At 36.8% G+C, this 17691-nt stretch overlaps 1 protein-coding gene across 1 annotated transcript in view; it reads left to right on the plus strand.

Moving 5' to 3' along the window:
- The window catches only part of il11ra (interleukin 11 receptor subunit alpha), a 59355-nt gene extending 45058 nt beyond the window's left edge, over nt 1-14297 (plus strand). The window contains exons 9-12 of the mRNA XM_072453582.1: nt 1137-1244; nt 5943-6045; nt 7509-7588; nt 8960-14297. Of these exons, the coding sequence (XP_072309683.1) occupies nt 1137-1244; nt 5943-6045; nt 7509-7587 (290 nt within the window). The 3' untranslated portion in view covers nt 7588; nt 8960-14297. The remainder of the gene's footprint in view (nt 1-1136; nt 1245-5942; nt 6046-7508; nt 7589-8959) is intronic.
- The last annotated feature ends 3394 nt before the right edge of the window (nt 14298-17691 follow it).

The raw sequence follows: 17691 nt of genomic DNA on the forward strand, positions 1-17691 counted from the left end.
ATTTGATCAATTGCCCAGAGAACAGAGGCTAAATTTGTTCTCACAGGTTGATCACATTAAGGAGAGTCTTGACTCCGCGGTTTAGCGGCACCTGGAGGTAAACGGGCCACGCCTTCAACAACAGGGACACATTCCTGTCAGATCAAAAGCTTTGGTAGTTTAAACGTCGGGTGAAAGAGCGATGAGCATGAGCGATCTTTGGTGCTGGCCTTGAAGCGACACGGAGGGATCGCGTTCTCTCAAACCAGGAACAGAGCCGTACGAAAGATTCCCTGGGTTTTATTTCGTCTCCCGCCACAACCGCATCTTGTGAAAAGGCAGTCACAAACCTAAGCCTGGGTTGACAGCAAATCGTCAGCTTTGAGTACATCCAGATGTGTCTGGTTTGATTGCTTTTGTGTTGTGTTTCGTTTTCATTAAGGATGTCACAGTTTAAATTTTTTTAGTGCAACGGTTATTGTGAGAATAAACGACCAAAATAACAATAAAATCTGACATTTTCTTTCCTCGTTTTCTCAACATATTTCCGCTCCACAATGTGTGACTTGCTTTATGAAATTAATATTTCAGAATAAATTATTTGACATAAACAGCAAAAAAAAAGCACTTTACATTTAGGTTTACATTTTTGAGGGAAAGACTGAGCAGAACATATTTAATTTTGCTTCTATTATTGTCACACTTCGTTCAATTGAACTAAAAAATACCTAATTTAGTTAGAAAATGTTCACTTTTCTCTAAATAGAATTTATTTATTTTTATTTAAAAAAAAAAAAAGAATGTCCCGATTATCATTTTTTAGTCCTTACGATTATATTTTGACCTAAATAATCACAATACTGATTAACCTTCTTGACATCACTAGTTTTTACAGCACTTTTACTGTTCAACTCTCAACACGATGATAATCCTCAAACCTCCTCCATGTTTTTAAAGTATATACTTCAACTTTTGCTTCACCACGCAGCTAAATAGTTTGCTCTGTTCCAGTTTTTTTTCCATATTTTGTGTATGGATTCAAGTTAATCTACGTGTAATACCACCAAATACCAACAGACTTGCACCTCCTAAAATGTTTCTATTAATTAAATCCACATACTTTTGTTGGTACTCATTGTCTCTGGTTTGTGTTGCAGATGACTCCACGCTTCGACCCACAGAAGAGGTCTTTCCAGAGGAGTTCTTTCCGAGTGAAATGATTCCAGTCGCGACAAAGCCTGCAACGTCAACGGCGAAATCCCAACGTAAGTCGAGCCCTGTCCGAGGCCCATGTTCGACGAGCTCAGTCACATTCTGCGTTTTTATAAATCGCTTGGGAAAGTAAGAGTTAAGAGTTATGTAAATGTCCAAATTAATAATTGCACCATTTTTGATTGTTTTTGTTTTTTTCTCGATACAAAAAAAGTGCTTGTTTTTGTTGATACAGCCAAAAAGTGCTGCAGGGATAATACATATAACTGGTTTTAAGGCAAGACAATGCAAGTGAATATGAAACCAAGGTTAAATGTAAAGAGATCAGTTTGAAACGTCTTTAACATAGAAATAGTTGGCCACTGTCCAGGATGTACCCCGCCTAAGGCCCGAAGTCACTGGGATAGGCTCCAGTCACCCGCGACCCCGAAAGGGAACAAGCGGTAGAAAATGGATGGATGGATGGTCTCATTTGGCCTCATTTTTAGAATTAAAACTTTATTAAATCAGGCTTAGAATTAGATATCAACAAATCCTTCAGTATGCTCTATCAAAATCTTGTTAAGTCCAAGATTGTACATTTTGGTGTGTGTAGGTGCTACTTTAAGGGCTGATCTTTATGTCTCTTTGGGAGAAAAATCAATTTTAAGAAAATAGCATTCAACGTTACAATGTCCTAGAGAAATCTAAGGATGAAGTGGATTCATTGAAAGAATAAACACAAATTAGGATCAGATTCCACATGAAAGCCTATGTATGTTGAGAGAACAAACTGACCCAAAACAAAAAACAAGTTTTGCCTGCAGTGTCTCGCCTTTAAAGTAAGACATCTGCATTTCTTCTTCTATAAATGTTACTCTATGTATTTTCCCCAGCAGTACTTGTCTGCTTTTCTTCATAGTACTGCATTTTATTTTGTTGCATAAGTAGTCAAAATTATCTGTGGGTGATTTTGTTGACTAAAATTAATATCTAAATATAAAAAATACATACATATGATCTCGGTGTAATACCTCATTTGTCCAGGAGTGTTTCATTGTAGAAAACTATTCAGTTGTAGTCATCTGGACTCTAGATGATACAACTAAATATGTTTCTACAATAAATATGATCTCTTAGTTGAGATACAAGTAGCGCACAAAACATGATTGGACCGTAAAATGAACCTCAAAAGTGCAGAAATATCCCTTTATTTCCTTGTTTGGAGATTTCACTTAACATTTTTGTCTCTTTTTGAGTTTTAATTCAACAATTTAACAATATTGTATATATATTCAAATTTAAAAAAAAAATCTCTAATAGCAATAGTATTAGTCCAATAACAAGTACTTCCTTTTTTGAGGTTTTAACTGTGATCAATTTGTTTCTTTATCCATTCGTGCTCAAAATGTGCTGTTCCACCTTTTGCCGGTAAAGTTGCAGTGCTCCTCTGTGTTTTTAAAGTGCATTCACCCTCACCAGACTCGTTGTGATCACCTTCACTGCACTGCACTGCACTGCACTGCACTGCACTGCACTGCACTGCACTGCACTGCACTGCACTGCACTGCACTGCACTGCACTGCACTGCACTGCACTACACTACACTACACTGCACTACACTACACTACACTACACTACACTACACTACACTACACTACACTACACTACACTACACTACACTACACTACACTACACTACACTACACTACACTACACTACACTACACTACACTACACTACACTACACTACACTACACTACACTACACTACACTACACTACACATCCAATCTCAACATTACTCTTCAGTCCGATAATACGGCTTCATTCTTCTGCCTAAAACACTGTTTACTGTTCTAACATTGATGGAATGGCGCAGTAGCTTGCAGCATCATCACACATAAGTACACATAATTGTGGTAAATTGTAGCCGCCGGGTATTTTGTTTTGATACTCAGCTCAATGCTAGAAAAAAAACCTGGTACATTATTTCAATATCAAAATGGAATAACTTACAAAAGGTCTGCAAACTAAAATAACTGATTCCAATTGGTCAGGTTAAATTCATGCATTTTGGAAATGTGATCTATTGTTTGATTTTAGTGAACACATCCTGGTTAAACAAAATAAATACACTAGTTTAACAATGTCAACTGTTATGGCCTCGAAGGGAGGTTTAAACATATTTATAAAAGGACACCGGAGACGAGACAAGGTTAACCCAGTTTATTAAGGTTACACTAAAATAAGTACCAACCCAAAACCCCCGTGCCCTAAAAATCACCCCAAAGTTATCAAAAGAAAGATGGACCTGGTTGGCCAGCCAAACAGAAATAAAATAGGAGCGACACCGGGCCAGCCCCGTGTAGGGCCGTCGAAGCCGGTGCCGACACCTCTAACTATAACAAAAAATAAGATACAAACAACCCCCTATCTAGCCCCAAACAAAAGCGAAAATTGGACTACCGGTCCCACCAGGCCAAACAAACAGACTAGTGCTACTGCTAGTGAGAGCCAGCTGGGAGCAGGCGAGCCGAGTGTGTCAGCGAAGCGGGGCGCGTAGCGGGATGGGCGGAGCCGAGCTGAGAGAGAGCGCTTAGCCCATCCGGTCTCCATTTAAAGGCTCCAGGGCGCGCACCCGCGGCCGGGAGCCAATCTAATAAAAAAAAACTAAACAGATTATTAGACAAAAACTAAACAGACAAAATATTATAAACAATAGGGAGGAAGAGTACCCAAACCTAACACAACCTACAAAAACGGTTTAATACATAGAAAATGATAAACTTTTTAGGTTTCTACGTGTCAAGAAAATACAGTGCATCCGGAATTTGTTCACGGAGCTTCACATTTTCCACATTCCGTTATGTTACAACCTTATTCCCCAAAGGATTAAATTCATTGTTTGCCTCAAAATTCTTCGAACAATACCCCATAACGTCAAAATTAAAGACTGTTGTTTGAATTCTTTGCAAATTTATTAAAGATAAAACAGCGGATGCTGATACGCTCTGCCTCTTAACTGCAACATCTCACCATAAAGAGCAGCGGATTGTCATTTTTATGTTTGAAAAGTGGACAATTTATAATGTAACACGTGTCACTCGAGTCAAGTTAATAATGAATAAAAAGCTCATGATTTTGCCTAATATCTGCCCTTTAACTGAAGGTCGCACATTAACGGCAGCTGAGAACCACGACTTGTAGTCAAAACACAAGCCGCTTCTAAATCCAGCACGCATTTAGAGAGAGATTTACGCCTCGTTTTGGTAAAGACGATGTGAGCCGGATTTGGCCTTCGCAGCGTTATTCAAATCTGAAAATGATGCGTTTCAGTCACTCCGCTCGACTCGAAACCTTCCGTCTCGTCGCCGTGTGAACCGGTCTTGTTTACGCCTCCGAGAATGATGAATGCGTGTTTGTGTAAAACCTGTAATGATAGATTTCGAATTAACTTGTCGCCAGGGAGTAATTAGACAGAGAGAACACACACACGCACGCACACATCAACTTTTTGTTTTTTTCTCCTTCAAAGCATTTTTTCGTCCAGATGCGCAAGATGAGTCAAACGTGTGGAAGATGAAGTATGGAAAGTGATTAATAACATGCCTCCACCTGTTGAACTGTTGCATTTGTCTTCTACTCAAGCTCAAGAGTTTGTTTGCCAAATGAAATAAATACTGACATAATTTAAAGGAAAAAATCAGGAATAAACACTTAGAAACACTTAAGGATAAACTTTTTTTGTTTTTTTGTACCCAAAATAATCTGTTGTTTATTGTTTATTAAGCATGATTCAGGCTTAATTAATATGCTATATATAATATAAGTCTTAAATTAAGTAGTTACTAAGCCTGAATGCTTAATACACTATTTGTTCAATAAGAATGAAGCCTGGTTATTATAAAGTCTTACCATATTTTGTAGCCCAAATGTAATGGAACCACAGACAATAGCATGTGCTTTAAACAACAAACACATTTTTCTGTCCTAAAACATTTTATTTAGTTATTTTGATGTTTTTGCTGTATTTGTTGTATTGTAGAGAAGCATAATCTGTATTCATGTTCCCAATGTCCCAATGTTTTTGCAGTCTGCAGGGATCCAAAGTTATTGCTCTCTTTCCTACTGCATTCTGAGCATCTGAGTTTATACGCGATTTTCACGGCTTTCAGAGGACGAAGAGCGAGAATCCTACAAAAAATAGCTTGTGCTTTTTAAAATGTAGCTCTGTTTGAATGTTTTCTTAAAGGTTTTTATAATTTTTCACTTTGGCCCAGGCCACCCTTAACAAAGAGGTTTCGATCTCAAAGGTTTTTACCTGGTTAACCAAAAGTCCATAAGCATTAGCATAGTGTAGAATAAAACACATATAGATCGACATCCCCTGTGCTTTTTTGTTATAAAACTGAAAAATTAAGTAGATCCCCTTTAAAATACATTAATGCTGTGGTAAAAATGGCCAAATCACTCAATCGTTGTCCTTGACGACTCCTGAAAGCTGGATTGTCCAACTAAAAATGTACCACTGAAACTGCAACATCACGACACCGATTTCCTACATCAACAATGAATGAAGTATCTATGAAAATACTTTGCGTTTGTCAACTGGAAAACGACTGAACGAAAATACAACATTTCAATTTCGCTCCAGTGAAATAAAACCACGTCTAGCTCTTTTGGCAAGTGGAGCGCACATTTCTGAACGCGTTTGCCAAACCTTTCCAGCGACTCGATCTTCTAACTTTGCGTCCCCTCTCTTTTCCTCCGCAGACCCAGAGTACGAGAACGAAGGTAGTTTGGGTTTGGTGATCCTGCTGGTGCTGTTCTCTGTGGTCATCCTCTCCACCGTCCTCTCCCTGGCCTTTGTCATGTGGTAAGTCTGCCGCGCCCTTCGAGCCCCGGTGCGACTTCTGTTTTCCCCCCGCGCCGCTCCACGTGCACTCGGCGCCCGCAAACCGCAGCTTCCACGGTTCACTCAGACTGTATTTACTGTACGGCCGCGTCGCTGAATTATTGATGTTGGGTTTATCTTGGGTAAATGTGACAACGTTCTGAATTTGTCAGAGATTTTGGTCTTAATTAAAATGTAAAAAAAATCAGGTTTATTCATGTTTTTCTGTTTTGCGTTGGTGTTGATCACAACGTACTTTGACATGTTTACTGAAATATACAGTATACATATATAATTTAACAGAACTTTGTATATACAGTAGAATATATTTTCATTTGTTTATGTTCATATCATAATTCTATTTCCTGCACAGTAGTGATATATCGCAATAGTTAGAGCAGTGGTCCCCAAAGTCCGCCTTCACTGGGGGTCACGAGATTATGTCAGAATATCATTTTAAAATTATAACACTGTAATGCATCTATTTTTTTTAAATTGATACAGTATTTTTTTGCAAAAGAGAGAAAAAAAGGTCAGATAACATAACAAACTACTAACACAAATCCAAATAAACCTAATTTTAAAAGACTTACAACTTAGAAATGATTAGACATTTTACTGTGGGTCCCTAGTTGTCCATATACTTATTTTGGGGGTCCCGGTCTGAAACGTTTGGGAACCGGAGTATCCACACTGTAACGCTAGTATTGATACTACGGTAATAACATTTGTAAAGTAAAGGCTTGACATCGATTATAGAATCATACATTATGTTAGAGCAACTTTATTGCTTTGCTAATTCTTACATTTGATTTCATGTAATTACCTATAATCAATTATAACAACACTTTACAATAACAGCACTTTGATTAGCCTTAATAACAAAATACTTTATGATGAATGATTCAGGCATAGTAAGTTCTTTATTTTGAATATCCTAACTCTATAATAAAGTAGTCACTAAGCCTGAATCATTCTTCTGAAACTTTCAATTTGTTCATCACTAATTAAGTTTTTGTTGATGTTTTATTTTATTTAGGCTAATTAAGGGTTGGATATAATAAAGTAACCAAATCTCTTGAGTAAAATTTGACTAAAAATTCCTGATTGTTGTCGCATTGGCTCTAAAACGTATTTCCCATCGCCTCACACGGTCCGACATGTCATACCGTATTTTCTAGACTATAAGTCGCACCTTTTTTCATAGTTTTGGCTGGGGTGCGACTTACACTTATACTTATATACTTATTCTTATACTCCGGAGCGACTTATGTATGATATTATTTGTTATTTTCACACTTGCAACCGCATTTCATACTCCAGTACAACTTATATATGTTTTTTGTCTTCTCTATTATGCATTTTTTGGCCGGTGAAACTTATAGTACGGAAAATACGGTAGTTACAGTGTCATGAAACTGATTTGTCGTGGCTGTTGTGTTCAGGGTGAAGCAGAGGCGGCGGAACCAGGCCAACAAGCAGGAGCTCTCCTCCATGGTCAAGATGAAGTCCATGTCAATATAATGTAAGACGCTCGAGACACTGAGGATTCTACTGGTGCTTTTATGGTACAGCTAAGTGAACATCCAAAAATGTTCCATCAGACATTCAATCTAAAAACGGTTGTAATAGAAATGCTTAATCAAATACAAAATTTGGTTGTTAACAAGTAAATCAGGTTATTGAACGTAATGATGTGCTCAATGTGTTTTGCATGTGATTTAAACCTAAGTAACACATACTGTAGTTTTTTTCCTTCTAAAATAAGCAGTGTTTTTTTTTTTGCCAATTTGTTTAGCTCAACATGTTTATTTTTGTCACTGGGAGAAGTTCAAGGGCTAATTATGTGTCACATCCAGAGAGCAGCGAGACGTCTTCAAATTAGCACCGACAAAAGTACCTCCAAGAGGAACAGCTACACACTGGTTCAGAAAACCAAACAAATCTAAAATGTAGGTTTGACTACGTCTCACGCACTGCTTTGGTACTTTAACTGTTAAAAAGTAGAAATACAGTCATTGTTTTATAAATAAATTAGACTTTCTCAAGTCCATTTTTTATACCAAGGACTAGGCTTGATACCCAATACTAATTTTGATGATAATGAAAAAACACTTTTATTTTAGATAATAGACTCATTTTCAACACAAACTAATTTACTAGTTTTTTATGTTACATGTGGTCTTATACTAGTTCGGATAAAGCTGAAAAATGTTCCCAAATTGTTTAGGAAATGTCAAATTCTGTCCTGTTAATGTGATTTTTTAATGTATTTTTCGTATCCATTTAATATTGATGTTTCCTATTAGTTGATGAGAAAGTCAAGTCATTATTTCTAATGAACATTGGGACTTTTTCAAATAGATTATCTAAATAAATGTTGAAATGTGGCAACTGAAATGTTATTTATGTGGGATATTTGCAAATAAATTGTATTGTTGATGAAAACCAGAATTTGTTAGAGAATTAGAGTCTGTTAAGTCCAGTTAACAATGATCAAAATATGAATATTATGTTTTAGAGTTGACTAGTCATGATTAGTCGATTAATCATTGCAGCTCTAGTTATCAGAGAGTAAAAGAACAAAACACAAATGCAGCTAAAACTTCATGTTAATTGGTTAATTGATCCATTGTGATTATTAAGGTCACAATATAATGATAATCAAGAACTACAAAATAATAATTGTGACTATTTTAGAGGGAAAATTAAGTATGTTAAGTTCTAATTCAATCTATAGTTTTACAAAATACACCTAATTGTCACAGTTTCAGTAATAATCGTGAATAGTTCTACAATTGTGAGGTGTTTTTGCTGCTAAAGACATGTTTGCACCTTTAGTTTCATTTTAAGCATTTCGTATCTAATTTAGTTTTGTTTGTTCGTCTCCTTCTAGGTTGAATTGAAGCATCTTCTCGTCGTCGGCCCGTTCTAGGGCTCCCCCCGCAGGTCAACGCCCGAATCACAAGTGACTCGTACAACTGAGCAAACGCAGCTACAACGCGGCATTTCAATGACTGCTTGGATTACTTTACAATCTGACTAAGGCCCAGTCGGCTGCTGTAAGTCCAGCTGCTGGAATTTTGACAATCCACACTACAAGTCCCGGAAAAGTTCATAGTTACATGAATATTTGGAGTTTACTCACAACTGATGCTGCTTCAGGAGGACTGACCCTTGACTTTCAGAAGGGAAACTTTTCACTACAAGTAAGGATTTTTTTTAGAGTGCAGCTGCCAAAATGGGTAACACAAGCCAAAGATTTCAAAAACGTTTCTTTCACATCTTGGCTTTGGGCTGTGTTCTCCCATTCCGTATTCCTCCCTTTGTTTCATTTTATTTCTGTCGTGAGAAGATTTTTGTCCATTTCGACTGAGCGGCCGACCCAATGCTGTGAAGGAAGTGTCTCTCTTTCACTGATGCCAAAGCAGTATCGCGGGGCAGTATTGCGGGGCTGCATCGCCAGTGGGCAAGGAAATGGACTATAAAATATATGGGCGGGGTCTATAGACTTTTATTTTCTTGCATTTTACTTTGCTGTTCGTCCTCCCTGTGTGCATGTCGAATCCTCTTTCTGTCATCCATATATATTTTGGAAGGAGCGCGTTGTTAACCCGATTCGATGCTCAAAGAGGTGATGTATGTACGGGCCCGTCACAAAGCACCAGCAACATGTATTTTAACTCCGTAGTGTAGAGAACTATTATAGAGAGCAGCGCCAGCCAAAGATTTCTGTATTGTAAAGTGCACTTAATCATAGTAAAAGTAGGAATTCACGTCAGCCAATAGGAGATTACCTGAAGCAGACATGTGACGTGTGCAAAGAATATCAAGAGGAACTTTCCGTTTTATCAACTAAAACAAAAACACTCATCTGTATTGGCTAAAACTATTTTCCAAAAATATTTTCAATGTTTGAACCTCATTAAAGGCCTTGTATCAGAAGTTTGGGTAAAACGCTATAATAACTACACTTATTCCTGCTTTTACAAAATATGAGCAAAGACTTAATCCACAGTGAACAAATTGTTTATTAAGAATGATTCAGGCTTAGGTTTTACTAATGATTCCTAACTTAAAGCTCAAGTAGTAAATGAATCTGAATCATGTTTAATTAACAATATGCTCATTATGGGTTAAGTCTAAGGCAACTTAGGTGTAGTTATTATAAAGTTGTACCAAATATTGAGCGATTGAGGAACATATTTCAGTTCAGATGAAATGAGAAATGACCGTCCACGAGAGTCACAGGCAGTTGCTTCCACTCGGTTCTCACCAGGAAACATGCCTGACTGAACGAAGCGTCGCACTTGATTTCTTCTCATGAAAAACAACATGCACATGGAAATGCACCGGCCGATGGTTCTCAAACTTATCACACACAAATTGAGCAAATATTAAGATGTCGAGAACCTTTTGTACCGCCATTGTACACCTACCACAGTTTGAGAAACACTGGCATATGCGGCTGTCAAGATTATTAGATAAATAGATAATCTTGATTTTCCAGGTCATAGTATAATTGTAAGAACAAAAAAATAATAATAATTGTGACAATTTTAGATGAAAAATTAAGTATTTTTTGTTCAATATAAAGCCCCAAAATAGACCTTTAAAAAAAAAAAAAAATCCAGCTGTTTTTGTCACATTTAACTTTATTTTGTCTTTCAGAAAGTTCAGTTCCGTAAATCCGGTCACAAACCTGAGGAACAGTAACATGTGAGACAACGGGAATGAGAGAAAATGAAAGATGTCACTGTTCTTTGGTCACAGTCAATAATTGCGAAAAATCTTTAAATCGTGATGTTTTTTCTCACAATAACCTTAACACTCAAATTCGAACTTGTGACATCCCTACTGCCTTATGTGATGTCAAAAAGTAGAGGTAAAGAGAGCAAAGAGTGTATTTATTCACAAACTAGAAGAACAATTCAGGTGTTGGACTTTAAAAGCAGATCGATTATGCGGTTTTAGGACCTTTTAACTCAGTAAGATTGTTTCCCCTTCTCATTTTTCTCATTTAAGTTATATTTTGAGTGATTCGTGCATTTGACGCCATTGCTCCATCTGACTCCCTGGTCACGCCCACTGCTCTTTTATCACGATTTAAAATGCCCAAAAAACCCAACATAATGACCCATAACGATTAGAACTACACAGCAGACAAAAGCGCAAACAGGTCTTTAAACGTTAAAGACAAAATGAAAGCGCAAAGACGAAAAAACTGAACCAACAATTTCCTTCATTTAAAAAAAAAAAACGTGTCTTTGTATCCACAAGATAAACGCGCTAAACACACAGTAGGTGTGGTTTTCTCCGGCTGTAATCGCTGTTTACTGCTGCTTGGAGTTAAGTCTTTCACTATTTCTCACAAGAATGCACTCGTTCGGAAACAGGAATCTAAAATGTGAACTAGCACGATGATGTGGTATATATATATATATATATGTATAATCCTTTAAATTGTATATTAGGGGACATATTTATACATTCTTTAACTCCACTGCCATGTCGTTGACCCCTGAGTTGTGACAGATTTGCTTGGTTAGCGATGATTAGCAATAATTAGCGATGATTAGCGATGATTAGCGCTTCACGCACTTAAAGGACAGAGCAAAGACGGTTTATATCTATTTTTATGTGCAATTCTTACTCCGCTAGACTTCGACTACAGCTGCATTTTGTGTGATTATTTTTGTAGTTGAAGAAACGCCAGAAAGCATCACACCAGATTTGACAATTTACACCCGAGTCCAAACAAATCTGAGATATTATGACTAATATTAGCATTTGCCTTTATTGATGAGGAATATATAAGTGTTCAAAGTAAGTGAGGCCAAGTGTTTAAGGCGGGTGCTGAAGTAGTGACTGTAGAAGTGTTGGAAAAGAGGCTTGAAGTGAACAGCGTCAAAATAAAAATAAAAAAATGAAATTGAAAAAGAAAAATCTATTTTTTATAAAATTATCAACAATTAGTACTTTTTCATTTACAAAATTACATACATTTAAAAACAAATGATAAGCTCCATTATATTGAGGGCCTGTTTTAGAGACGCAAGTGACATTTTGGAAAATTGGTTAAGTAATTTTATCTATCTTTTCTTTTCTTCACAAAATAATTAGTAATGTTATTTTGAGGGCTCAACATCTTAGGGACTTTGGCAATATTTGGGAAAATTTGGTTGTACTATCAAATTCAATTCAATAATTAAGTTATATTTTTTTATTTTTATTAATTATTAGATTTTTTTACAAAATAATTAAATGAATTCCATTATTTTGAGGGCTCAGTATCTTATGGACACAAGTGAGATTTAGAAAAACTAGATTGTGCTCTCAAGTAAAAATCCAGGTTTTTAACAAATAATGAGTACTTTTTAGTTCCTAATAAATGACACCGATTACATTAGTTCTGTTACTTTCAGGGCTCAGTATCTTATATTATTCTTATTGATCAAAACCATTTTCACTGCTATAGAATCTTTTCACAAATTACATGAATAGTAAAGGAAAAATGTGCAAATTTACAATGAAATTCCGTAACAAAAATCGTAAACAAAGCCGTTTTTTCCCTTTTCGATTCAGAGCCCTCGATTTACAAACACTACATTCATGACAATCTTACATTTCATTTCTTTCTTGGCGCTTTTGTTTTGATCCGTGTCGTTTTCCTGATTTGTCCTGAACAAAGGTGCATCCACCGTAAGTTCTCTCAAGCTATAGCGCTCCTTTTATTGCATGTGTCCAATTCAAGATTATTTGTATATTATTGTATATCACATTTTATGAAATACATGTATTGTTTGTTAAATAGTGTTTATAATGTCTGTTAAAAAAATAAAAAAAAAGTTATTCATCGGGGTTTCTTCACGGAGATGGGTTTTCTCACTTTTACTTTTTGTTTGTTTGTTTTTTTTGTTCAAAGTTGTCTCTGGTTTTTGGAGCACATTGCGATTTGCACAGACTTAAACACTACAATCAGACGACTTGTTGGCGCAGTATTCATCGACCTCCACGGAGAGTTTCTACAGTTCAAACGCGATATTGTCTAAAAGTGTCCGTTGTATTTTTTTCCGAGAGTAACCCGTGTCTAGAAGCATCTCTGCTTGTGTTGTACGTCCTCTGTCCCAGTTATATGAAGCTGTTACTGTACATTTACTGTATGGACGTCGTGTTTACCCTTTCTTATGTCGTCTTGTTTCTAAAAGGTGGCAACATTTAGTGAGATGAGCAGACTTGACTTTGCCGTTTGTCCGTTAATAACACATAAAGAGTGATTTATGATTTAAAGGTCTCGTAAGGTGCTAAATTGAATATTTTTGCTTTAGTTTTACAATTCCTGCTCCACAGATAAATCTCAAGTTGTCCATAGTTTCATTCACACATCTCTGAGCAATCCTGCTTTCTGAAGCCACTTCCTGTGCGAGTGCTGGCGATGAGCTGTGACACCTCTCTATGTCATGTGTTTGGCCCCGCCTTCTCCAGGAAGTGCTCCTCTGTTCATGAGACTCCCCAAAAGTCAGACATTCAGATTCACTGGTCGTAAGACTAACCTCGCACACAAGTTATGAAATAATGTCAAAAATAAAATGGGGGGAAATTAAATGGCTAAGCTCCGCCCCCGAAAGAAAAGGCCACACTTTAAAGGAGTTCATACACTGTTTGAGTCAATGTTATCAACTTAGTAAACTGTAATAATAATTAATCAGTCACTTTTCTACACATGCAAATATATCATTCATTCACTCAATACTCGATAGTAAGACACTTGTGCTACAGTTGCCCTGGGGCAGACTGACAGAAGTGAGGCTGCCAATCGGCCGCTCTGACCACGTCCCTTACACAATGTGGGTGTTTTGCACTAGAGCCACAGCGGCCTCACTGGCCTCACCAAGACGACCCAGGCCCCGCCCTGATCAGGCGAGAGCAGCGGGTTCCACCACCATCTCCTGGAAGCAACTTTTAGAAATGTTAAAAACCGTTCTGCTCATCCAAACATGGAACGTTTTCTGTATTTTTTTGTTGTTAAGCTAATAATGGTGTGGTTTATTTCTGACTAAATGTTGCCTCCTCCTCGTGTTACATCTTCACTGTGAGTCCTTCTTCGGTGTGTTGGGTTTCTTCAGGTGTACATTTTGCTTTGTGTTTGACAGATATCACCATAAGCTCTTTCATGTTTTTCCTCTGTCTGTTTGCGTCTGTGAAATAAAAAACAAAACTATTTTATCACAAAACGTTTCATTTTATTTGGGTGATTCTGAAATCGGTACTTTTCTTGACAAACCTTTAGTTTTACACATTTTAGATCCTAAATTGCCAAATATTCAGAGCAAAGTAACTATTCTGGTTCTTCTGAGTGGCTCCAGATCTCGTGTCTGAGGGAGTCAGATCTCTCCTTCACTCTGGAACTCAAAGGAGGTTTTGTAGTTTTTCCTGGAGGAGAAGGAGGCTCTAAGAACACGGGACCCTGGGACATCGCCAAGTCCCTATGAACATTGTTTAATCCACTTTTCACTGTCGCCCTCTGAAACAAACTGTTGTGATTTTGGGTGTTACAAAAATAAATTGATTTGAATTGAACATTTTGGCAGCCGTACACAAACAGTAGATTGAATATGTTTATATAATCCGAGCGTGTTCACTGAACGTAAACGCACTCGGCTCATTCAGTTCCGTAACTTCAGTTTGACGTTGAGCTTTAGTTTGACTTTTCCCTCCGTCTTGCTTTGCTTGACAGAAACACAGTAATGAATGAAAATAGTTTGATGCTTTTGCTTCACGCTGACGTCATTTAAACGAGTTCCACTGACAATCCAGTGATTCAACGTGACTCAGCGTCTTCCTTCCTCAGGATGTTCCCAATCATCACACAATGAGTCCTCGGGGAACTGAAGGCAAGAAAGTGAAAGACACTAGGTTTTGTAGTACTTTATTTTTATGACCATTGTTTGTCTAAAATGTCCAGGCTTGTTTAAACCTGTTACCACCCACCTGTCCGCCGGCGAACATTTTCTATATCTCAAATATTCTCTTACATCATCACTTTTATTTCCGTGGTCAATACCAGCAAGCCATACATCATTTTAAAGCTTATTTTCTCAACAAAACGAATATGTCATTGATTTACATTGAATAATATGCCCCAAGAAGCAATTGCCAATAGTTTGTGAGAAAGTCTCAACTTTTACAAACGCATGTCCTACCTGTTTGCTGTTTATGACGGACGAAACGGCTTTAATTCTGTACATCCTTGTACTCAGTCTGTCCGTAAAGAACCATTGAACAACAATATCCACTTGTATTTTTCCTGAAGTTATCTGATTTCGAGATATTGTCAAGTAAACAAACTTTTTTTCGTTTCTCGCCGGACGAGAATGCGCTTGTCCGGCGCATTTCTCCGTCCATAACAAATGACCTGTTTGACCTATAAAATAATGTTGGATATCCTTCTTTTCTTCAGACTGTTACCTACAGAATGAGACCATCCACAAATTTTTCGGTCCACGGGTTTGTTTGCTACAGCCTCCGCAAAAAAAAATGCGCCGCTTGCGACGCACATGGATTAGTCTGTTTACATCTAAATAGCGCCGCGTGTGAATGACGTAGCTGAGTTTGATTGACATATTATTCTAGCCAATAAGATTAGCTTTAGAAAGAGAGGCGGGACAAAGGGCTTATTGACACAGAATCTTCTGTATTATCGTGCGTAAGGCTCCGGGAAGGCTGTAAAGAGCCAGATTTCTCTGCAGGATTTTGCGCATAACGTTTTCTGATTTTATTAGCCTTTTGGACGTGCATTTTGTTAGATATATGTATTATTATACCAATACAAAAATAAAATAAAAATGTTATAATTTATTTTTTATTTTTTAACCTCTAAATGGGAAATTCATGGGTAAACTCATATTTACACATTTTCACATATATTGTTTTTAGCAGTTATAATTGCTATTAGTGGCCTACAAAACATCAAAATGTATGTTTTATGATCATAGAGGAGCTAAAATTGTAATAAAACAGTTTGGCACAGTTGGCACATATTTGAATCACTTGTTCCGAATATACTTTTTGATACAAAAAGGTCAACAGCACCAAAATGCCTGTTCCTAGAGATCTGAAACTTTACACAGTTGTTGTCAACAAGATAAACATCGTGTACAGTGAACAGCATATGCACACAATGAAGTATGTCATGCTCAGAACCATTACAAATTGACAATATTCAGGCGAGACTAAAAAAGGATGTTTTGTTTATGTTTGGGCCTCTGTAGTGTAAGTTCTGAAGCCCTGACAGTATTCATGTGCACATCTGCAGAAACTAGAAGGCCTAAGCTTTCTAATGATGCATCACACTTGCATGTGGAACATAAGATCCTCTTTTAATAAGCAATGCCATTTGGGTATGTCCAACCATTGTGCACAGGGCGAAAATAGGTGGATGGTAACAGGTTAAAAGGCATTGTCAAAACACAAAATACAGTGTGCTGGCCGAGTAATTGTAGCAGTAACAGAATAACATGTATTTACAAGAGAAAATGTTGAGAAAGTGAAACTATTGTACAGTTTATTAGATAAAAATGATGTTGCTGGAGTTTGGCCAATGGATTCAAGCTCTGAAATACAATCCAATGGTCACAACGGACTCATAATACTGTAAACGTCTCGTGAATAATGTCAGCACTTTAGTTTATACAAAGGAACGGCGGAAATGCTGCTGAAAACAGACAAATATAACAAAGACAAAGTCCCAGCATGTTTGGATCAATGTGACAAGATGTTTACTTTTGTTTTAGGCAAAGTTTTCGATCTGGTTTCAACAATTACCTGAGAAAATCGATTGCATTTCTTGCATTTTTATCTGCAAACACTTAATTTATCTTAACTTTAACTATTTAAAGAGTGTATGTACAAACTAAAATGTATTGAAACAACTGAAAAATTAGATGTGTTATGTTAATGTCAGTCAAAATGTTTTTTTCCTGTACATTAGTTAATCGAGTTATTCAGTGTTAATAATCGTCACAATATCATCGTAATAACTAAAAAACTAATCATTTGGACAGTTTTAGAAGCAAATTATGTAATGTCTATTCAATCTGGAACCTAAAAAGTGCAGTTATGTTTAAGTGGCTGTTTATGTCACAATAACGTTACTTTTGCATTCATAAAGGACGATCACACAGTATATAGACGCTAGAATGAAAGAAAATTAAGCATTAAGTTTCTCCACACAATAACACTAAGACATCCCTAACGTACATTTTAAGGTTTGTATTTGTTCTGATAAAGATAAATACAATTAAAAATCATACCAAAAAAAATGATTCCAAGTCAGCGTTCGTTACAAGGCGTTTTATTTGAGTAAAAAGTTCACTAGTGACTCCATACGTGTGCAACTACTGCCATGTACATACTGTAAATATTATGCAAAAACACATGAAGGCAAAACAAGATATAAAAGAAATGTGCAAATGGCAAAAAGTGACTCTGAACATAACATCATTTAAAAAAACAACAATCTATCGACAAAAGAACGACGCTTACATTCTATACGCACAGTGAAAGAGTTCATGACATTTGGATAAATAAAAGTACAAAACGTTTCTGTGAATTAGCAGTAAACTCTTG

The sequence above is a fragment of the Eucyclogobius newberryi genome, unplaced genomic scaffold (genome assembly GCF_026437365.1).
Source record: "Eucyclogobius newberryi isolate DKJ021-1_F unplaced genomic scaffold, fEucNew1.0.hap1 SCAF_2, whole genome shotgun sequence".
NCBI classification, from domain to species: Eukaryota; Metazoa; Chordata; class Actinopteri; order Gobiiformes; family Gobiidae; genus Eucyclogobius; species Eucyclogobius newberryi.